Source organism: Amblyomma mixtum, chromosome 7 (assembly GCF_055824585.1).
Source record: "Amblyomma mixtum isolate Tamu chromosome 7, ASM5582458v1, whole genome shotgun sequence".
NCBI classification, from domain to species: Eukaryota; Metazoa; Arthropoda; class Arachnida; order Ixodida; family Ixodidae; genus Amblyomma; species Amblyomma mixtum.
In genome coordinates this window covers 82,689,515-82,713,619 of record NC_143018.1, presented here as the reverse complement: position 1 = coordinate 82,713,619, position 24,105 = coordinate 82,689,515, and the positions used below count along the sequence as shown (strand labels likewise).

Sequence of the window (24,105 nt, the reverse complement as noted above, 5' to 3'; positions counted from 1 at the left end):
AAAGAGGAGCGCAGGGGTCGAGAAAAAGAACAAAAAACGGAATGAAAAGGGAAATCAGAAAATGTTTATGCCCTAGGTTGTGTAAAGGGGAGCCTGCTTGATATAGATGAATTTATCAGACCTAGTTTACCTAGCTTATTTAAAATATCCTGGTGGAGTGACATCTTAGTTCAAATCAAAGAGAAATGGCTGTGAGTACAGGCATGCAATTCAAGGAGCAGATAACTGATGGACACTTAGGGCAAGGGAGTGGATTCGAAGAGCGTGGCATTGGGCGAGAGGTGGATGATCTTAGGAAGTTTGCGCACATAAGGTAGCAGCAGCTGGCACAGGCTACGGGTGACTGGAGGCATAAATGACAGTCCTTTGTCCCGCAGAGGACGTATTTAGGCTGATGATGATGACAGTGGTGTCACAGTTCGAACGATACCGACCACTTGGAAGCCTACGCGGATCACGTGGCCACAAAGGATGCTCCATCTACACACGGGGACAGCTTTTCCTGGGTCTCTCTCGAATTAATTAAAATCTCTCTCTCGCTTTTCTTGACAGTGATGGGAAGGGCTACAGGGAGGGAGCGTCCGTAACTGTCATTCCGTTAAATAATCCGGCCACACGACAGTGTGCCTGGTGTCCTTGAGGGTTCCTCTCTGCACGTTCGCTTCATTCTGTTGCTGGCGTGGTGGCGCCATCTATGGAAGCTTCTTGTAAAAAGGCGTGCCTGGCAGTAATAAAAAAAAACACTTTTAGTGCAGTAACACTAAGGATTTCAATGTAGAAAAAATCCCTTTGTCTTTTTCAGTGCCTGAACTATACCTGCAGAAATAAAATAAAATGGCCGAGCCTAGTCCGCGCCTAGGACTCGAAACCGCGGCGGAAGGAACAGATCAGTTTCGCTGGCCACTGCACGAGAGCACTATGCTCTCGTGCAGTGGCCTAATCATCCTTCGTGTTTAACTCCCACCCTCTCGCGCTGTGCATTGCTGTCGTCTTCCCCTTCCATCCGAGCACAGTGGATCCAGAACAGACCGCTACCGCAGTTCTTTCTTAAGCTTCGTTAAGGGGTCCCCGAACTCTACAGTGCGCTGCCACTAAGGACCCCAATCACCAATTTCGCCGATCATTGCCTGAAGCCTGACCTTAAAACCCCAGCCTCGAACCGAAAACGAAAACGAACATACTTCGCATTGGCCAAGTAAGCTAAATCGGCTGTATTTCTTTTGCCACATATTTAGAAAGTTTAAACTTGGTAGTCATGTTAGAAATACACATAAATAACAAATACTTTCAATATAATATGTTTAAAAAGAAAACTAATAATTCAAAACAGAGACCTAAATTCGCTGCGAAGAATGAGAGGGCGTGCTTCGGCTCCGTAGCTACCGCTCCGTTGCCCGAAAAAGTCGCGCAGTATAGGAAGAACCATCTCCCGGATTCACTTTTGCTTTATGTTTTATAGCTGCATGGTCCATGTTTGCTAACAAACGAGATCTGACATTCTTCTTTCTCACAATACTACTACGACGAACAGATCATTTGTCTCGACGAAAGTTCGCTCTCAAGTTGTTATTGTGAAGAATACTCAAAACGTGAACAATCTCCAGTGCCACTTTATCCATGCCTTGTCCTATTATCAGCGTGAATTCCGTCCAGAAATCTACTCGCAGCAACCGGCTGACCAGCCTTGAACCAGTCCCTGGCTTAGCTTGGGCTCTGAGTTGTGCGAACCGGGCAGACGCCAGGATTACGAAATGATGGCTCCAGTGACACAAGGAGGAGGAGGAGAGAGAACATCGCCGGCCGTGTTACGCTTTCTTTCTAGTGATCGTCGAGGAGTATATGCGATGTCGGCCAGAAAGTGGTCATCACCCAGACCACGTCACTGACAGGACGGCCTCGTAAGCACGGCCATAAATGTTACGCAAGCAACATGTCTGCAATGGTGGCTACATATCGACGTTGCTGAAAGCGACCGCTCAGTCTTCTTCAGTGTAGCGCGCTCTGACCGCTCGAGCAGATGATGCATGCAATTCCGAACCGAGAGAGACAGGGCTATTCAGACGCGAAAAAACGGGTCAGAGACCATTCTAGCTTTGGGAAATCGGTGCGGCATTCAACAAAGTAATATTTTGTTTCCGCCGTCTCGAAAAAGCTTGGCCTCTTAGAGGCTACAAGTGATTGCTGACATATATTTCACATGAATAAGCCGTCTTTGTCAAACATGTAACGGCCAGTGATGCCAGTTCAGAATGCGATATTGCGGGTCGCCTCTGTGGCTGGTCACTGCTCCGCAAAGGAAGGAGCACTGTCTCCGTCAGAGTCACATCAGTCCGCAAACAACGGGAGACTTTCTAATGGTTCGCTAAGGGCCGTTTGTAACTTATATTTGCGCACCCAACACTTCTGGACAAAAGCATTTTTGAGCTGGAAACCGTTTATGAACGCCATTTTTTCATATATTAGAATATCTAGCTACAACAATCAGTATATCCGCAGATCACCTGACGCGCAATCTTGAATATTTTTTTCTATTAACGTTTTTCCTTTCATGAAAAGCATTTCCTATTGGTTTTCTGCTGGAGTCTTAACTTTTCGATGTGATCAATGGAAACATTTTAGAAGAAAGATTTCGCTACATATCGCAATAATAAGCTTCAGTATTTGCGTACAAAAATCTTACAATTTAAGCCGCCTTGGTGGCTCAGTGGTTATGACGCTCGGCTCCTGACCCGAAAGACGCGGGTTCGACCCCAGCCGCGGCGGCCGAATTTGATGGAGGCAAAATTCCAGAGGGCCGTGTACTGTGCGATGTCAGTGCACGTTAACTAACCCCAGGTGGTCGAAATTTCTGGAGCTCTTCACTGCGGCATCTCTCATATCCTGAGTCACTTTGAGACGTTAAACCCTAATAAACCAAACTAAACCAATCAGATCAAACTCTAGCTGCCAGTATTCTTGCAGAAATCAAGAGAAAGAAGGAAGCTCTGTGGTCCAACCCCCCTCGGGACCTCGTGTAGGTCGTCGACATAAAATTACGTCATCATATACCAAGCACACTTCGGGCACTAAGCCGATGGGTCTCGGGATACTGACATAGCATCACTCACTGACCAACCGATGCCGACGCCGAAAATCTATAGATTGTCCACAGACAGCCTATAGAATTTCTCGGTAGAAAGCCTCTAGTACGCAGTAATAAAAGTGATATACAGTCGGCGGAATCTCTTAACACATTTATGTAAGGCTTGAACCCACTCATACAAACTTCTAGACTTCTCTACGCTTGCATACCCTCCCCCAAAATCTCTTCCCCCATTAGATGTTTTCTCTCATGAAACGGCTCGCGTGTCCACTCAGACAGAGGGCGTACTGCCCAAGCACCCTTTTTTTATAAAGTCTCCTTCCCTTCATTCCTTTCTGTCGCCCTCTGTCTTCCTTTCCTGCTACTACGCTTCACATTTGTTCCTTCCCATTAGAACTATTTATTAACAGTTCGCTGCTTCTCAATCTCCGTCATTCTCCGGATTTCTTTATTTTTTCTACGAAATCAACATATCACTAACGGTGCCTGAAGCTTACGAGGAGGTGTCGTATAGACAATGAGTAAAAAAAAAAAGATTACCCTGCAAAAGTGCCGCGAAAGTCTTTCTCTCAGTACTATGAATTTTAAGCGACAGCGTCAAGGAGATCGTGAAGAAAATCAGGTGTCATCGTCGACGTCACTGACCATGAAAACAAAAATCCAGGAAAATCCTCAGAGAACCAACTAAGGAGGCAGGTGGGCCACCTAGGTGACGTAACCTTGTGGCATCATCACAACCTGCCTACTGGATTGTGAGCAAACTGACAGGCGGCAGGTTAATCATTGGTTGCGAGAGGTTGCTCCGGGGTCGCATAAGCTACACCGTTGGCAGCACATTGCATCACAGGGCAGTGGCGCACTGCTTAACACCTACACAACTACGCCAGGACTGGCATGAGGACTGCTAGGGGTCTATGAGTGTTAGAAGGGTGATGAAACGATTTTTTTAGACTGAAGCTCTTTAGTGCAAGTTGTTCACTGTTCATCTGGAAACAACTGAACAAAATATGAGCTCATTTGATGCGCGAGTAATTTGTAATTGAATTTTCAAAAGTTGTCCTGAACCGTGTGGCAGTCAGGCAACACTGGCACGCTCGCGGTTCCTGACGACGTAGACTGACAGTCACGTCCCTGCTCGCGACATAACAACTGAACTCCGGGTAATGAGCTGCTTAGAGGAATGAGTTCTTTGTTCAGGGTTGGGGTGGGGGGGGGGGGGGGGGGGCTCCAACTCAAAGGGGGGAAGTTGGAGGGGGGCAGAAGTAACAAAGACTTGGGGTCTTCCCTTTTTTGTGTATCTTGTGCGCGGTCTCGGCGAATTCGCAATGTGCCACGACCAGACTCGCGTAGGTGAGCATACTGAGATTTGTAGCAGACGACGCTGGTAGACTATGGCATAACTCTGGCTGCTTCAAAATGGCCGTCGCTTCCAAGAGGAATAACTTAGAGCCGATAACTTCAAACTACAATTTCTAGCTGAAATGCGCGCGTAAAGCCTTAATTGTTTTTTTAAATACACACAATAACGTCGTGGCTAGTAGCTGCAACGTAAGAGCGCGATTGTCGGGAGATTGTCATCACCCCTTTAAGTAGAGAATGGCCAATTCTGCACATATGGCCATAACGCAAACTTATGCGAAACTCTTGTTAATATGCATTATGCGAAACGGTCACTTATACGAAAGAAGCGAAGAACCTGTGCAAACAAAGAATGCCTACGAGCATTGAAATGTTTTTTTTTTGTCAAGTATAAATCAGGGAACGAATGAATTTATAATACTTACATATAGGGGACAATATTAGGGGAAGAACAAGAAAAGGCACCCATATGCCTGTGGCGAAGACAATGAGAGGCTTCACCACCGCCGAGAACAAGCCTAATGGCGGACATAGTGCATTATGTTTGACCGCAATTTCCAGGAAGAACCGACTGTAGATGCAAAACGGGCTCTGGGCGAGGACCCTCCAATACAGATTACAGCGTCGAAGGCTCTCTTCACTATACTGCTGCCTTCACTACGCTAAGAAGAGAGAAGAATGCGACATATCAAGGGCTCCTTAGGAGGAGTGCGGTATAAGCCAAATAAGCTTTGTGCCATTAGTTGAATACGCATGTTTCAAAGCCAGGTACTGGCATAGGACCTGATGGAACCCACCTGTGTAGCAGTGCACCCTTGACCAGGAGCAGGTGCACCACCCTGGTGTGGCCGTTCTGCGAGGCTATGTGCAGGGGCGTCTTGCCCTCGCCGTCCATCTCGTTGATGATGAGGTGGCCCTTCTTGCTCTCGAGCAGGTGGCGAACCGTGTTATACCGGCCGTACCTGACCGCCATGGGAAAAGACAAATAAACGCAAGCATTACAAATATTTGCTCCCATCTTTCTCTCTCTATCATCTGCTATCAGCAAGCCGCCGCGGTGGCTCAGTAGTTATGGTGCTCGGCTCCTGACCCGAAAGACGCAGGCTCGATCCCGGCCGAATTTCGATGAAGGCGAAATTCTAGAGGCCCGAGTACTGTGCGATGTCAGAGCACGTTAAAGAAGAGCCCCAGGTGGCCGAAATTTCCGGAGCCCTTCACTACGGCTTCTCTCATAGCCTGAGTCGTTTGTGACGTTAAACCTAAACAAACCAAACCAACCTTTTCTTCCACATCCAGATTCTCATAATGGTGTCCCGGACTAATGATGTTCGCAAAAGAACGAAATTTCCCGACTTCGACCCTTCACTTTGGCAAGAATTTTGCCGCCTCGGTGGTTCAGTGGTTATAAGAACTTTCGTTGAGGTGCTGATCGCGAATTGATTTTGATCTCGGTTATGGAAACAGTGCTACAATAAAGGCCGAAAGGAACGAACGCTATTTTACTCTTTCCATGTCAGTGCCCGTTTATGAACTCCAGGCGATCGAAATTGTTCCCTAACTGTACACTGCGGCGTCCTTCATAGCGAAGTACTGTTTTTTTGCACGTCGAATAAATGAACAAAGGATTAAAGGAACTCGCAAGAAGCTCTTTAAAAAAAAATCTTGCGTTGTAGAAGCTGGGGCTCGTACCTCGCAATAGGCACAGGCTTGTGTTGCGGACATCGTGTGACCGAATATTTAATGTAAAGTCGACAATTGTGTGCTGACAAATCACGACTAAAACAATACATCGTCTATCCATCAACCTATCTCGACAAGAAAGAGCTTCATATTTCGGCACAAAATGGCTGACGGCGAAGTTCAAGTTTCAACAAAGACTCGCCCTCTTTTTCTCCTTGTGTGCGTACAAGAGTGCACGCTAAGCCACGTTAGCAGATATGTAGGCGCAATAGAAACGTAACTTTAACTGCGTGTAAATTTTTCGCTTCATGGTTTATTCGTTCTACATACGCAGTGTAACTCTGGCATTGCGCTCATGCCTGATCTTGGAGCCCATGCTCAATTCTTGCAATCGATTACTGCAATCGATTAGCGTGAATTATATTTATTATTTCATCCAGAGCATCAGTTAGATAATGATTACTAACATGAATATTGGACACACTGATGTCAACGGCCAACATGTTAACGATTCCTTCTGTGGTTCCTAACGACGCTCACCTCCCATTACAGAGGTTTCAAAACCCCGATGTGTGCGTGATTAGAGAGCTATCGTAGTCAGTACCCTGCATACACTTTCGCACCTATTAAAAAAAAAATGACTACTGCCATGTGTGCATGCTAATAATCGCAGCAGGAAGAACTTGAAAGCCACGCATTGTTCCACCCGCTGCGATGGGCTCAGTGGCTTTGGCGTTCAGCTACTCTTTACAAGGTCGAGGGATCCGTTCCGACCGAGGCGGTCGCATTCCAATAGACGTGACCTAAAGAACTTACGTGCGCTGCGCAATGTGAGCATATTCTAAACTACCCCAGGTGGTATAAATAGGTCCGGAGCTCTTCACAAAGACGCGATTCTGGACGTAAAAACTCAATATGTCATATGCTTGGTTGCGGTGGCGAAAAACTTAATTGCTTGGTTTCACCATGCCATATGGGCGGAGCATTTTGCATCTGTACATATGTAGCCTTGTGTCGATGAGAAGTATACTAATATATGTATAATAAAAAGTCGCAGGTTGGCTTCATAAAAATGTCACTAGTTGCTGAGCTTTTTTCCCTCGGGTGCTCCGACCGCCATGCAGCCCAATCGGTTGCTTGCTCCATGCGTGCTTTTGGACATCAGTGTGCGTGGTCTCCGGCACTTACCATATGCATTTTATCTCCCTCGTAGGCTCTTTCAGTATCGGTATGCATAACAAAGCCATAAATTAAGTTAATCACTTTTAATTTTGGGCTCCCTTATCCATGGCGTTTAAAACCACGCGCTTGTTACGTGAGATAAAAAGAGAAGTTTACAGTGAATGGTTAGCGAGGATATTGATACACGGGCCGCCGAGATGTGCCCTCACTCTCTGGTCCGGGCCATAGGTCAGTGGGAAATAGGCATTTGATACATAAAAAAGTGCCGGACATCGCGATAAGCTTCTCGCTGCTATGATTTCTGTCGAGGGATGGCCGCAGCGTTCAACGAAAAGGGATTACTGACAAGGTCTTCTCATCATTTCCGACTAACCAAAAAACTTTGGCGTAGCGATATAGAAGAGCTGCGCACGCCGCTAGGAGCAACCGCATTGTGTCGCCAAGTCGGTTGGAGACCACAGCCTTCTGTTTCAAGGCATATTGGTTTCAGTAAATACGCATATGACCCTAAAAGTCATCGACTTTTTTCTGGCCTGTAGATCATGCTATAAAGCGCTGCGAAAAGGTAGGCTATCTGTCGAATGTACGCCTTTTCAGACAAAAACTAACTTATTAGTTTTGCTCCTTAGTTGACCTACATTGTGTGCTCTACTTTACTGATGACATTCCCTGTACAACAATTTCTCTGCATGCCGAAGAGTGCTTTCATTGAAGAATAGCATCTTTCTAGGCTCTTGTCAATGGTGGAACGTTTTGAACTAACTGGGTTTGTACCTCTGCAAAATTTCAAGCAAAGTCGCTTGAGCAGTCAAGCTGCACCGAAAGGACACTAGTACTGTTTCCGTGTGGCGCACCTTGCGGCGAAGTGCAGGGGCGACTGATTGTCGTTGTTCTTGAGGTTGACGATGGCTCCGAAGTGGAGCAGGCTCTCGATGGTCTTCAGCTGGCCGTTTCTGGACGCGTAGTGCATGGCGGTGCATCCGTGGATGTCCCGCTCATTCAGCAGCTGGGCAAAGTCTTTCAACCGCTGGATAAAAAAAAAGAAGACAAAAAGCGAGAACAGGCAAACATGAGGTCGCACAACAAGCTTGTGAGTGGCCATCGGAATTGAGATAAAAATTTGACCATCTTCGTTTTGCCTACTTTCGACAGCTTATAGAGTTCCTTACTCGAAAACATAGTCGAATGCACAGATAGAACTCAATTCCATAATAAGCGAAAACTTCAGCCATCCTGAATAGGCTGCACCCTTTGTATTCTTTTGTTACTTGGTTTAGTTGCATTTCTGCGCCTTAGTGTAATTTTTGTTTCTCTTGCGCTTGCTTGTTTGGTGTTTTTTTTCACTTAGATGTATTTCTGCATTTTTAATGTATCTTTTTCCTTGTTTTTACTTGTCTTCGTTGTATTTTACATCCTTCTCTTCAAGTTTTTTCATGTTCAAGAAATATACATCATGTTAATTCGCCTTACCTTTATATAATGCCCTCGGGCCCTTAAGGGGAAAATAAATGAAATGAAATAAAGATGGTTTTCGGCTTCCTCATATTACACCCGTTTACAAAAAGTTAGGGACGGGAAGGGTTTGCAGTAAATCAGAGATTGAAGTGATTGTTTTGTACGTGATTTTGTAACTTTGATTTACCCTTTTTGTAGGCTGTTGGAAGACCATTGCTTAAAGAATAAAAATAAACCGTCCACTTCCGTCACAGTCGCATCAAAAACGATACACACACCGGTTCTTGGGGACTTCAAAGGATAGCTTTCTTGGGATGGCGTTGCGCACACGAACAAACGTACACAGGAAGAGGCAGAAGACAGAAAGAGCGCAAACTATCAACTAGATTTATTGCTTTCGCAACAGAATATATATGCAGCATACACACGTGCAAAACAGAATAGGGAGAGGGAAAGAAAGGACAGGGGGGAAGGGGATGTCAAGTCAGGCCTGCATAGGTCAGCGAAAGCTACGGATAAAATTCCTTTCCCTATCATATAAGGTGACCGAGGTATCGCTAATACAATCTCCGCCTTTTTCCCTGATGTGGAAAGCTTCTAAAAGCTTTCCAAATGAATTGTTCGCGGCTGTCAAAGAATGCATTGAGTGTTCTGGTGAAATAGGGTTCCAAAACTCAGCTGGGGTTTCTGTAGATAGCTTCATGTCCCTGTTGGAATTTTATTTGCAAGCCACCTTTATCTCTTTTAAAGACAGTTTTTACATTCAAAGACAAGGCATTTGTATTGGATCCTGTGTCGCCCCGATCCTCTGCGAAATATTTTTAGCTGCTATTGACCGTTCCTTGAATGTAGAGCTTACTAACCACGGTGTTCTTAAGTGTTTTAGATATGTTGACGATTTTTTAATTGTTTTTTCGAAACAAAAAACGCTGACCTACACTGATTCAGTTAGCAGTGTTTTAACTCTTTTTGGAGAACATGGCAAAGGCTTGGTTTTCACGCACGAACTCCCAACCAACGGTTCATTGCAGTTTTTAGACATAAAAATGCAGGTTGGCGCGCATCATGTCTGTTGGAAATATGCTCCTCGAGCACAGAAAGCACTACTTCCATTTGATTCTGCACATTCAAAGATTGTGAAAAGAGCAATTGCAAACTCGTGCCTAGAATCAGCCTTAACCAAATCATGCGAGCATGAAATGCATTCCAGCTTCCATAATCAGATCACCAGGCTGCTTTCAGCCGGATTCCCCTGCTCGCTCATCACAGCGGTAGCCGAGAACCTTCTCCAGAAGACAAAGAAAGGCAAGCATAGCTGTGACCTTGAGCGCTTGCGGAGTGCGAAGCCGACGGTGCTTCCTTACATGCACAAAGTCGCCCACAATTTAAAAAAAGTGGCAAACAGGCATGGTGTTCCGGTGGTTTTTTCCGCTCCAAAAAAGCTTGCTGGGTTATGCCCCAGGATCGCCGAGGAAGGAGCCCCACGGAGCGCATGTACAATAAAACATGCAGAACAATATGTCAAATGTGCCACGGGCGTGGTGTATCAAATCCCGCTCAAGTGTGGACGCGTGTATGTCGGCCAAACTGGACGCTGCATAAATGAGCGCGCAGGGGAGCATGCTCTATCTGTAAGAAAAAGAGACGGGGCGAACTTGCCTGCCCATTGCATTTCATGCTCTGGTTGTGAGCCGATGCTCAATTACATCAAGATTCTGGGCAAGAGCAAAAGCAAAATAGCCCGCGAACTTTTAGAAGCTTTCCACATCAGGGAAAAAGGCGGAGATTGTATTAGCGATACATCGGTCACCTTATATGATAGGGAAAGGAATTTTATCCGTAGCTTTCGCTGACCTTTGCAGGCCTGACTTGATATCCCCTTCCCCCCTGTCCTTTCTTTCCCTCTCCCTATTCTGTTTTGCACGTGTGTATGCTGCATATATATTCTGTTGCGAAAGCAATAAATCTAGTTGATAGTTTGCGCTCTTCCTGTGTACGTTTGTTCGTGTGCGCAACGCCATCCCAAGAAAGCTATGCACCAACTCGCCCAGCAAGAAGTTCTTCTACATTATTCAAAGGATACTTGCGAACAAAGCTAGCGAAAATTTGTTACAGCATTGAAACCCGTTTACAGCGGTTGCGAGTAGCTGAAGAAAGAAATATGACAATATATCGCCTTGCTTACCTATTAAATTCCTGGCCATGGTCGGACTAACGAGTTTTGACATTTCGTTTGATAAAGCGTGTTTACTTTACATCTGCATGTCAGATGTGACATTGAATGACAGCATATTTTACGAGACCAATCTGACTGAATCTCCCAGAATTCAACGACGGGCAGTGGAATTCGCCGACTATGCTGCAGTCTGTTGTTCATTTGCTTGTTTTGCACGAAACTTTTACCTGGTCTCGGCACTTCTGCCCTTAAGTTCCTCTTGCAGTGAGCGAACAGGCTACGCAGAGGCATCACACGTGCCCACTTGCTTACGCGGAAGCCAAGAGTTTTATTTTATTTCATGGTGTTCTTGCGTTGTTATTGCGGCGTGCCGGCCTGTGAGTTCGTGCCCGTGTCCACGTCCGTGCCATCTTCTAACGAAGACTTATTTTTGCACAATAGGCTGTGGTTTCTAGAGTTGCGGTTTAAGTAGAAGAAAGAAAGCATGTAATGCGGCACAGTGCTTTCCTGCTTCTATTTCTAAGCTCTATGCTTCACTTACGCTCACTTTGGTCGCGCAGTACGCACCGTGGTCGCACTGTGAGTACTGAGGGCCCGACGAGCCCTATTACGTTTGCCAATAGTTGCAATAATCGACTCCGCATAGTCAGAAGATAGGAAAATCGCAAGCTGCCACTTAAGTTTAGCGAACGGTCCTGATTTGAACCTTAGTCATGAATAGCTCAAAGTAGGACTAGCTTGCAAGACACTGCATTGTTTTAACGACGTAACTTCGGTGCACTGGCGTCTGACGGCTCTTCCGGAAACAGCTTCGACGACGCAGCCTTCTTCTACACTGCGGGTCTTCGAGAAGACCCGACCTTGAAGAGAAGACACAGCAGTGACGAATGACAACTGCGGCTGTTCATGACCAGTGACAAGAAGAAAACTAGCATTACAGCTTGGCTCGTCTTATATATACAGTGCAAGCATCGCATTTCGTCCGTCGCAGTGTGAGTCCTTTGTTGCGAGCGCGATCAATCCCTGGGTCAGGAGCGGCTGTCCAGCTCTATTGACGAAGAGCGACGTCGGGCCAGAATGCTTCCCATGCATGCCTAAGGACCTAGGCCTGTCACTCACACCACAATACGTGCACTGCTGTGAAGCATTTTCCGACGCGACGAAGAATAGGGCGATCAGTTTTCCTTGATTTGTTGTTGCGCTTGAAGGGGCTACCTCATTGCTGTCGACTGCTTCTTTTTTTTGTTTTCTTCCCAACTTCCGGGACATCAGGCAGTATGATATAGCTGCAGTCAAAGACAGTTCCGGACTGCATCCTCTCAGCGCTTCGAACTTATCTCCACTGCGCCTTCAGTAAACTTCACTCGTTTTCAGCATTATAGAAGCGTTTGGTAACTTCAAGCAGATGGAAACAGGAAGTCGTTGAAAGTATTCTCTTCACTAGTATTCTGCTGCTTGGAATACTGGTAATATAACCAGCATCTGACAGCTATACTGAGGCCGACGTGACCAAGGCCATGCCATTTGTTACCACGAAAACTTTTCTAAGCGCTCCAAGAAGAAGAAAAAAGAGCAGTTGGAACGTCTACGGCGCTGGATTGCCGCAAGGAAGAAGAACATAAGGGTTTAAGGTGTCCTAGAAACGATAGAAGGAAAATATTATATGACTACGCCCCGAAGCGGCGAATCTTCGCTCCATATTTAAGTTATAGCCGACTGCAGATAAAAAATCGATTTATAAGAGCTGATAATGAGACTTCCTGGGTCGTCTCCAGACGCCTGGATTGACTCACGGAGGAAGAACATAAGCATTGGAAGTGTCCCTGAAAGCATCGAGGAAAATTATTATATGACCACGCCCCGAAGCGGCGAGCCTCCGCTCCGTATTTAAGTTATAGCCGACTGAAGAAAAAAAATTGATTTATAAGAGCTAATAATGAGACTTCCTGGATTGTCTCCAGACGCCTGGATTGTCGCAAGGAAAAAGAACATACGGATTGGAGGCGTCCTTGAAATGATAGAGGGAAAATATTACACTACCACGCCCCGAAGCGGCGAATTTTCACTCCATATTTAGGTTATAGCCGACTGCAGATAAAAAATCAATTTATAAGAGCTCATAGTGACACTTCCTGGTTGACTCCAGACGTCCGAAGGTTTCAACGCAGTGGACGCACTGGCTTTGTCACGGGAATTGCTATACTCCATAGCTGCGTTGTGGTTAGGAATACTGACTACTTCGAATGAGCCGTGCGCACATACCTCGTTGATCTCCCCGTAAAAGTCGTCGAGCAGCCCTCCGCTCAGGACGATGTGGTGCAGCAGGTTGCGGCGCAGGTTGTCCTTGACGCTCAGGTCGGCGTCCAGCCTGAGCAGCGCCGTGACCGTCTTCCAGGCGCCGCGAGCCGCCGCCAGCAGGATAACAGTGCGGCCCTCTTTGTCCGTGGCATTCATGCTGGCGCCCTGCGTTGAGGGATGAAGGGGATGAAAGAAGCCGGAAAGAAAGAGTCACCGTAATATGAACTAATTTTGACAGCGTGGGCTTCTTGATGAATACCGTGGATACAAACTGAAGTTGACATCTATCGAGCGATTACAGTATTCCAATTATAAAAATGCTATTGTCAAAGAAAATGAAGCTTCGATAAGCATGAAAATAAAAGATGAAAAACAGGTAACTCCACCAGCGAACAATTTTTTTCAAGCTGACTGCGAAGGCCGTCAAAACTATTTATTGCGGATCTCTGCTACCTAACCACATCACCATCCACCTGTAGTATTAGAAAACACAGCCCATATAGCAGTCTTGGCATCAGCCTTAAAAGTCGCAAATTTCAATCAGGCGACGGGAAAAAGATTATCCATTTTCAAATCAAAACTTCTCATCAATAAAAGTGTCTTTTGATGGTGAAAAAATTGTCAACAGAGGCAGAAAATCTCATTCAAATTTTACAAACGAAACAACTCTACAGAATTGTTTTCACTGTGTATTTTAGGCCTACTTATACTGCACAGATAATAGGTTTTCTCCATTTACCTCTATATATTCCTGGCGCCCCCAGACGAACGCGGGAGCTTTTGGATAACACATGCTGCAAATCCGACACCGTTTACTCTAAATTTACTCTATTATGACGTCATCAACTTCAGTCTACACTCTGCTTCCATCTACAATTGTCTCCAATCTGAAACTTCCTTTTCTTTTCTACTGTAGTGCGTCCAGTGGGAGGCTAGGGACACGTTTTCTCCAGCCGACCTTTTCAATAACTTATTCAGATTTCTCACTTTCTTCCTCCGTACACACTTAGAGCCGTAAAATAGAGTAATCAGTCATTAGACACCTTTAGCGTACCGCGTACCGTGTTACGGTTACCATTACCGGAGTACCGGTAGCCCGCTTACCACCGGTGAGCACGCGCTGATTGGTCCCGATCCGTGCGTAGCTGCCGGGTACTTGGCGCCATCTGGCGACGTAAATGAGATTTGGGCATGCTCATTGGCTGCGCGCGGGCTCCCGGTACTGCGATACCGGTAACGGGAACACGGTACACGGTAATGCTAAAGGTGTCTATTAACATCGAAACGCGGGGAGAGAGAGAGAGTGGCGGTGAGCAGAGACCTCTGAGACGAGGTACTCGACCAGCTCGACGTGGTCGAACATGGCGGCGCAGTGCAGTGGCGTCATCTGCTGGGCGTCGCTGCAGGTGAGGCAGTGGACCCTCTGGTCGGGCTGCCGCGAGAACATGAGCCGCACGATGTCCATGGCGCCCTGGGAGCAGGCCAGGTGGACAGGGGTGGACAGGTCGTGCTGCTGGGTGCTGATCAGGGCGCCGCTCTCCAGGCACAGCTGGACCGCCTGCGAAGGCCGCCATCCAAGCCACGCCGCGTTTAGTTTAAAGTCCGATGCCGCCGCGGTGGCTCAGTGGTTATGGTGCTTGGCTGCTGACCCGAAAGACGCGGGTTCGATCCCGGCCACGGCAGTTCAATTTCTTTGGAGGAGAAATTCTAGAGGCCCGTGTACTGTGCGATGTCAGTGCACGTTAAAGAACCCCAGGTGGTCGAAATTTCCGGAGCCTTCCACTACGGCGTCTCTCGTAGCCTGAGTCGCTTTGGGACGTTAAAACCCATAAACCAAACCAAACCAGTTTCAAGTCCGCGAAGAGGCTCTAATAGAGCTTGACAAAGTCTCGGGCGAGCAACGCTGTGCTTGAGCAGCGTTATCGATTAACCTGGTACTAAAATGATATTGTTGACACGACTCAAAGAGGGAATGGTCAAAGTCACTAGGTAGCCCAAGGTGTGGAATATGTTCTGAAAATATTATTCATCGAAAATGAAAAACAAAAAATACTCAGTTAACAGTTCTCCGGCATCTCTTTCTGGGTCCTTTACCATTCCTACTGTTTACCCATGAAGGTTAATTAAGTATGCCAGTTTTTCTTATTCTAGTTAAGCAGCCAAGAAATCGGCAACTGCGTCAGAAATGATATGCTGAACAGAAGCGAGAGATTCTGTTTACAAGCGGGAATGTGCCCGGCAAATATATTGCTGACATTGCTCAAGGGCATACGACTAACTCCTGCGTACAGCCTTCAGCATGTGTGTTTTGTGTGTCGCTCTTCATCGTTCACCGGTGCGAACTAGAATATCATCAATAGTGTAGCTAGGGTGGCGTGTACAGCAGCAATATACATGTGACACCCTCTTTCATCCCCATAAATGATTTCTTTTTTGCCAAGTTGTGTAGCATCAAATTTACGTCAACTTTGTTTTTAGCTTATATCGACAATTTGGTACACTGCATGATGTCTGGCACATACGTTAGCTGAAAGCATGCATTTTAAAAACGGTGCTCATACATAATGAATGAGATGTTTCGGGCTCGTTAATTGCAATTTCACTTGAAGGAAGCACTCAGATGAGAACATGGCATTTAATAGACGTTCTAAGGAAGCTTCGTGCGCTCTAATACTGCACACTTCCTCCGCAGCCGTTTCGACTGCAAATATTCGCGGTTTCTTTCGCCACCTCACGTTTGATGTAAGCGTTTAAGTCCAATAGAAAAAGCTTCTGTCGTTCGTCGGCTGCGCTCAATCCTAGTAGGGCCAAGTGTGCCTTTAACTGGGCAGTGTGCATGACGCTTCAGCGAGCGCACTATACAACATTTTATCGCGAGCGTAGGCTGAACTTTATTCAGCTTAATTCGTTTCAAGTGATTAATTGGCCATGATTCAATTCACCTTGCGGGCTAAACCAGAGCACACAATTCTGAGGACAAAAATTGCATTGACGCAGCCGTTAATGAGACATTAAGGACCAATTAATTGGCCTGAGTCGACAGAATACCACGTTCTTGTCATAAAAGAGGCTACTTTAATTGAAAGCAGAATTTTCATTATCTATAAAAGGCCTTAAAAACAAATGCAGGTATAGTTACCACTGGCGTATCTCTGAGACTAGGTCAAACCGCCGTTCCCTTACCATCGATGACCACGGAATCATTTTCATCAGTGACGTTAAGACTTTGACTCGAGTGGCGAGAAAGGAACGTTTCATTTTTACATCACGCCGTCTGAGTAATAAATATCTCTTTTGCGGCCCAACAGAAGCTGTATTTGGGTGCAACTTAAGTCTGCAGTGCGGCTCAGCCCACATTTAGAACCGCCGCACAGAATCACTACACGACAAAAAAAGTAGTGCGTTCTTAAAACTTTTGTGGTCACCTAGAAGCTAATCACAAGAAAAAAAATTTTAACTCTAGAATTTTAATGCCTGGCGTCTTTATTTTAGCCAAATATTAAAAAGTCATTTCGTTTACTATTGGGAAAGATTAGCGGAGTAATACAGGACGCTGCAGACCATGGTCCAGTGTTACCAACTGCTTTTTTTTTTAGTTGCCTCCTACTACAGCCAAAAAAGAGCTGAACAATTGATTTTAACGAAACTAGAATAGAGTGCACCACAGACACAATTCAAGGGAGCACCTGCTTTGAATCTAGCTCTGTGCTCCCGTTACAGTTCCCTCACCTTTATGTCTCCAGCGTGGACGGCAGAGTGGAGTGGCACGTTTCCGTCGGCGTCGTAGAGCTTCATCATCTCGGCTCTCGAGTAGCCGCTCGACTCGCCTGCAGAGGTGAAGAGAGAGAACTTGAATACGAGGCAAAGCACAGAGCCTGTCTACTAGGACCCACATTTCGCAACGACTCTACTCCATGCTTACTCCTCACTTGCCCTTCTCTCATTGACGTCAGCTCTGATATATAAAAAGAAATATCTGTTTTCGGCCTTAGTATCGAAAGCGGAGCTGACCGGCGGTAAATAGGCAAAAAGAAAAACGAATCACGAAAAGCCTCGTTACAAAATACATGGCCCCTATTGTCCTTGCTCTTCCTTGCTCTAGCCTGCAAACTCTGTATTAGGGCTAATGAAAAAGAAGGAAGGAGAATAGGATCACGAAGGTGATGAGGAGGGCAGAGCTTTGATCCGTTTGACCCAGATTTAGGCCGGCATGAGGCCTTGGCTAATTTCAACTGCGCCGTAACGAAGGAAGGCACGGGAACAAAACAAAAGAGGCATCAGCCGTGAAGAGTGCAGAGGACCGGGACAGCTCTCGTCACACGTCTTACGTAACCTTATATAAGCTGTACCATGTGTTCCGGCTTACATAAATAGGAAGTGTACAAGGCGCCGTGCCCGCTTCCTCGCCAGCGATGGGCGTCCGTACAAAGACACGTGCCAAGGGCTTTACTAAGTATGAGGATGTAGAAGGCTAGCGCTTTGCTTATGAATACTGCTCATCACATCGAATGTAATGAGGGTCTCATGTTCACCCCCAGTTACTAGGCAAGAGGCGAATGGCGGAGAGTAAAATGAGTGCGCAGCATTTTTCAAAGATATACTGGCCACCATATGTACAGTATGGTCCACTGTTGAAGGGATCCTCGCGCAGCGTGGCCGCCGCGCTCCGCGAAGCGCCCCTTCTGAGAAGCGGCGAGAATTGACGACACCAGGCGCATGCGCCGTAACCACGGAAGGTGAAGCGAGCCCCGCGTCGTCTGCTGTTACTTGTCTTAGTGTGCTGTTACTTGTCTTGACGTCCTGTGGTATGCGCTGTGGCGGATAGTTAATTATTATTTAAACAGACACTGTCGAGAACCCCTTCTACTTTTTGTTCTCATTAAAACTTCCTTGTTGGGCTTTTTTCTTGACACGTTGCTTGTCGTCCCGCAACAAAAGATGCATATATTGCTGAAAAAAAAAACACTTAAAAATTGCCCTGCCAAAAAGGACTCGGTGATCGCCGTCTTCAAGTAAATGGTGGTGTAGCATAGCCTCTGAGACCAATGTCAGCAAACTGTGTTGACGCTTGCAATGTACTTGCGGAATCGGCCGGCGGTAGCGACACCTACTTTTCATCTTTTAACCTTATCTAGCTTATGAAAGCTCTGTTTTCAGTTAAAGCTGCGTCTTTTTCGTTCGAAGCTGTAATATATCAACTCAAGCCAACTCCAATCTGTCTTCAGTGTCCCTCCAAGTCTACAGCGCTGTGCATAATGTCCAACTCTCATAAGCCTCAAACGCTACAACAGAAGCAGACCAGAGCCAGCACAGATTCTAAATGATAAGTGTGGAGTCGCAGGTGGCTGCTTAATAAAGAAAGGTAGCAAAAGGAAATGTAAAAAGCAAAGATCACAGGAGTGAAGTTAGGAGACCAGATAAGAAACAGCATGGCTAATAGACCAAAGGCAAGTTATTGTTTTGTCCCCAGAAATGATGAGAAGGAGATAAACATACAAATATGAAGAAAAGGACGGACATGATATGGTAGTCAGAGTAACAAAGTGAATTTCTAGTGAACGAGAACATAGCAAGGAGCAGCAGCGAGTCAGAACGGCATATGGAGTTGGAGAGTGTTTGGAGTATACAGTGGCGCAGGACGGTTCTGATACAAGATGTTCAAAATGGGTCCTCTTTTTACTGCCCTAGAGGTAACCGGGCTAGCGATGAGTGACACTGATGCTAACCTATAGAGAACATCTCCAGTTGCATTTATGAAGCGGGACCATTAGGATATGATGGTATTTCCTTATGTAAAAAGCTTCGCATTATAATTTCAACGGTAAAGGGGCATATCAATAAAACACCACGTACTCTTAAGCGCCCTTGACAGCACACCGCAGCTACGGAAGAAGTTAAAGAAGAAGAAAAACGGAGTCTACTCACGTTCTTTGCGTCAAGTTTCCGGTGTAATTTTTCGTGCATCTCTGCTGTTACGTTACACCATCAGATATTAAGAGGTACCAGCTAACCCTAATCTAAATGCAGATGCAAGCTGACGCCGATGTCAATTGCGCTGCATTCCTGCGAAACCTCTGCGCTGTGTAAAGATAGATAGATACAGGGAGGGGGAAAGGCAGGGATGTTAACCAGAAAGGCTTCCAGTTGGCTACCCTGCGCTGCGTATTCAAACAGGAAAGCCTACCAGCATGTTCAGTCATGCTTTAGTGCACTTAGCCGCGGCGGTGGCTCAGTGTTTATGGCGCTAGGCTGCTGACCAGAAAGACGCGGGTTCGATCCCGGCCGCGGCAGTCGAATTTCTTGGGAGGAGAAATTCCAGAGGCCCGTGTACTGTGCGATGTTAGTGCACGTAAAAGAACCCCAGGTGGTCGAAATCTCCGGAGCCCTCCACTACGGCGTCCCTCATAGCCTAAGTCGCTTTGAGACGTTATACCCCATAAACCAACCAACCTTCAGTGCACTTAGACTCATAGTGGCCATTCCCTGCATTTAGTCGTTGTGTGTTTTTAAGTTTATCTGTTGTGTTCCCTGTTTGTCTCAAGCCAGTTTTGTGTCAGGCTGCTCACTTGCCTACCCCTCGACGGGCAGGTGAGGCCCTAGCGACCGTGTCAGGCGGCAGCTCAATTAATTGTGAGAGGCTGCTCGAGAACACCAATCTGGATCGCAGCCCGTCTCACCGATGGCGGCACCTGCCATAGAAGGGCACTGATACATAACTTGACCCCTGCACCACTGCGCCAGCGGTGGTAGGAACACTCGCAGGGACCTATGAATGTAGAGAATGGCCAATTCCACATATATGGACACTAACACATTATCGCTATCCGAACAACTGCCATCCGTGAACTCTGCATCTGAACACCGGAACCGAAGTTAAAACCGATATACTTGAGCATCTACTTCGCGTTTGGCCTAACTACGCAAATCGACCATTATTTTCATTTTTTCGATTAAAGATTAGTTTTAAGAATCCAAGAAAAGTCTCGTGGTTAGCAGCTTTGAGCTTAGGACCTTCGATTAGTCCAAATTGTACGGTGAGAAAAAGGACGTATATGCATCAGTAGTTGAAATACATTGCATATGTGCTGAAGAGGGACGTACTCTACTTTCCGAGCATAGACCGATAGCGCTGTCTTCGCTCAGGAAAAAAGAGGTGTAAAGAAGAAAGCCTTGGGGGGGGGGTGAAAAAGTTGGCCGCAGCCGTCGTGGTCAAAAGTTGGCGCCATACAGAGCGTATGGTTTATGATTGACTCAATAAACCACTACCACCCTGCGCGCGCGCGCGCGCGTGTGTGCGTGTGTGTGTGCGTGTGTGTGTGCGTGTGTGTGTGTGTGTGTGCGCGCGCGCGCGCGTGCGTGCGTGCGTGGGTGGGTGTGTGTGTGCGTGCGTGCGTGTGTGTGTGTGTGTGTGTGCGTGCGTGCGTGTGTGTGTGTGTGTGTGTGTGTGTGTGGGTGCGTGCGTGCGTGCGTGTGTGTGTGTGTGTGTGTGTGTGCGTGTGCGTGTGCGTGTGCGTGTGCGTGCGTGCGTGCGTGTGTGTGAGCGCGCATGTAACAGAGGGAAGAAAGTTCAACATCCACCTTTTTTTCCAATTTCGCTCTCTACTCTAATTTAATTCTTTTCAACATTTCTTTCTTCGACTATCGACGTGAAGCTATTTTCATAACCATATCACCCGTTGTCGCTTTTTCAACTGACATTAGGGAGAAAAAGATATCAAAATCACCAACGGAGACAAGAACGCATATGTTCTGAGCACAAAGGAACTTAAAATATATTGTAGCATGCCGGAAGAGAACGCACTAAAGCAACGGCTGAGATATCAATTTAGTTAATAATTGCCGATAATAGTTGGAAAACTTTTTAGTACGGCAATTTTCCCAAGTGAGGATATATATTTAGGCAGGGTGTTAGAGTAGAAAGTTTGCCATATATATTTTTGCAAGCATGGAACTTCATACAAGTTGCAGTTCAAAGAAATACGATGGCAGCCAGAAAAACAACCTAACAATTATACAAAACAGGTTCGCAAAAGTGTACTTCGCGTGTTGTCCATCATAAGCGCGCTTGGAAGCCCGGGGCACGGTTAATCGCAAAACATTTCCTCCCCGACGCCTATTTATTTTTCTTTCTAGAGCCACGCAAGCTATTCACGCTTACATTAGGCTTTTAAAAAAATGCGGCTACGCCGAGAACACAAACACCTCGACAAGGTCACTTTGGGTACGAGATAACTGTACTAATGGAGTTTATTCCATTTCTATTTCTTTTTTCCTCCATTAAAACAAAAGTAAATGAAAAAGCAAGCGCCACAGCTGTAAGAATAATTCTTGACTACCGCAAATATACCAAAAGTGAAAAAAGTTGAGGTTATAGATCAGGCCCCGAACAGCGTGAGTAAAAGTAAATCCAGCACAACATTAAAGTTTGACACGACGTGGTAATTTGCATGCGCTTCGGCACCTGAACAATTCCCTCTACAATCCAACCACTTGCTGAGGACGGCTGTCCAGCGCCCCGATCAATACCTCCGCCAACGTATGTGCTGCTAGTGCCCAACAGAAAGCACATGAAGGAGTCCCAGTAAGTATAAGAACGATTTTCCTTTATCGACGCCGAAATCAGCTTTACGTTACCATGTAGAATGCGGTCAGTGGCATGCTTATTACACTCGATATGCTAGAAACCGAATTTACTAATTGTCAGATTACTCAGGCTGCAAATTTTGAGGTGACAGGCCGCGCTCATTTGGGGCAAGTTGGGTCAAAAGGCCCAGCCTGTCCTTACCGTATGTTTCGCAGCGTGCAGCCAATCTGAGCTGATCGGTTGTTGTCATTTGACGCATACTGACTTGCGCAAAAACGTACCGACACAAAGGAGGACCGCGTGTCTTATTACTGCCCCTTGTGTCCGCGTCTTTTTGTTCTGCCAGAATGTCGCAAATGGCTGCATGTACCCTACTTTTTCCTTTCCTCAAATCCTGCACGTCTGATGTGCACGTGTACTTATCGTGCCGAGCCCAACAGTGAGCTTGTGAGGGAGAGGCCCCACATATGACCTTTAGAACGCCTGGTAGAGTATGCGTTGGACCGGTGCTTATTGATTTGTTGGTTATTAGGAAATGAAAGGCGTAATAACTATCTCACTTCTCGGTTAACTCCCGAACAACACCGTAAAGGGAAGGATCAAGGAGAGAGTGAAAGAAGAAAGGAATAAAGAGGCGCCGTATTGGAGGTCTCCGGAATAATTTGGACCACGAGGGAATGTTTAAAGTCCACTGACATCGCACAGACACGGGCGCCTTTTGCGCTCCTCCTCCATCAAAACGCGACCGCCGCGGCCGGTTTCGTACACGGGTAGCTGCTTATGTGACCCGTTTAGGCGTTATGCGGCTTTAGTTTTGTATGGAAAGTTTAGAGGAAATCAGCTTGATTCAAGATAAAATCAAATTAAGCCTCGTATAAGGCTTCTTATAGCACAGTCTTATGCCCTTAAGCAAAACATCTCTAATATTTGCATGCTCTAAGGCCTCAAACAAGAAATCGTGACGAACTTTATGAAAGGCCTTGAGGTTAATCTGAATTAGAGCTGCTTGTCCGGCCTCATCTGATACTGTCTCCAATACTGAACGTGCAATATGAATATTGGTCTGGATGCTCCGGCCTCATATACCGCAGACCTGATGCGTGCCTATTAAGTGAGCAACAACGAGCCGAAGACGATTGCAAGGAACCTTAGCAAAAAGTTTGTAATATATATTACAGAGGGAAATCGGACAATATTTTCAGCTGTTTTCGACCGATTTGTATCTGTGCTCTTTGGAATTATTATAGTATGCCCAGAATAGAAAGTGGGGGGCAAAAAACCAACATCGTAAAAAGCCGGGAAAACCGCCATCAAGACAGGCGCTGGGCAAGTGGAAAATGTTTTACAGAACTCGCTAGTAATGCCATCTGGCCCAGGAGATTTCTGAACCGTCAGGTGAGTAATGACAGATTTAATTTCGTCCAAAGTGATAGGCCCCTCCGTACAGCATGCTACTCATCGTCAAGTCAGGAAAAAACTTCGAATAAGCGACTGTAATCTGATCTCACATTTATGCCCGCACAACCCCCAAACAGCTTCCGATAATAGTAAAAGAAAGCATCAAGAATACCAGGACCATCGCTGTATGTGCAATAACCACACTGAATTTCCAATATTTCCTCAGCAAGAGCAATCTGCCTTTCATCACTCAGGGCCAGTCGACATGGTAGGTCAGGTCATCCAGAAACCTACGGGATCGAGACCTTATCAAGGACCTTTGCATTTCGGTTTCAAACTGCTGAAGCTCTGCTTTTACGGCAGTGATATCTTCTACATAGGCACCTGGGCTTATTCTCTCTAACCCATGTAGCTCAACCAAAGTACGGCCGAGCTCTCGAAGGTGATGTCTCTTCAAAAACGTGATTCTTGCTGAGGCTTCATTAGCAATGTTTTTTTGTTTCTTGTTTAAACAAGTCCCATTTTTGCAAAACTGAGAGATCACCGCGTATCGTCGAAGGTATAGTCAGAGGTACAGTCGGCGCATACTCCATCCTCGATGGGAGCTGTGGAAGCTGAATAGCTGTCTGGTTTCAGATGAAACCTTCAAACGCGCTGTATCTACTTGCTTGAAGGACACATGGTCATTAGGCTATCGCCGCAGCCAACACGCCTCGTGTTAAACTGCCCCACACTCTCGCGCTGTGCATTGGAGGGCGTCGTCTTCACCAACTTCCATCTGCTCCACCCCGCAGCACTGCTTGCTCACCGTCGTCTTCTACGTAGCGCCAATCCTTGCTTTCGCTCCGATTCGAGTGTGGTAAACATTCTCGGTAGTTTTTGTGATACTTT

At 46.3% G+C, this 24,105-nt stretch overlaps 1 protein-coding gene across 1 annotated transcript in view; it reads right to left on the bottom strand.

Annotated features, from left to right (window-relative positions):
- TrpA1 (Transient receptor potential cation channel A1) overlaps positions 1–24,105 on the bottom strand; it is a 174,014-nt gene that overhangs the window by 49,326 nt on the left and 100,583 nt on the right. Inside the window, exons 6-10 of the mRNA XM_089553029.1 lie at positions 16,962–17,059; positions 14,554–14,790; positions 13,197–13,397; positions 8,158–8,330; positions 5,239–5,403 (exon numbers count right to left, since the gene is read on the bottom strand). Of these exons, the coding sequence (XP_089409155.1) occupies positions 5,239–5,403; positions 8,158–8,330; positions 13,197–13,397; positions 14,554–14,790; positions 16,962–17,059 (874 nt within the window). The remainder of the gene's footprint in view (positions 1–5,238; positions 5,404–8,157; positions 8,331–13,196; positions 13,398–14,553; positions 14,791–16,961; positions 17,060–24,105) is intronic.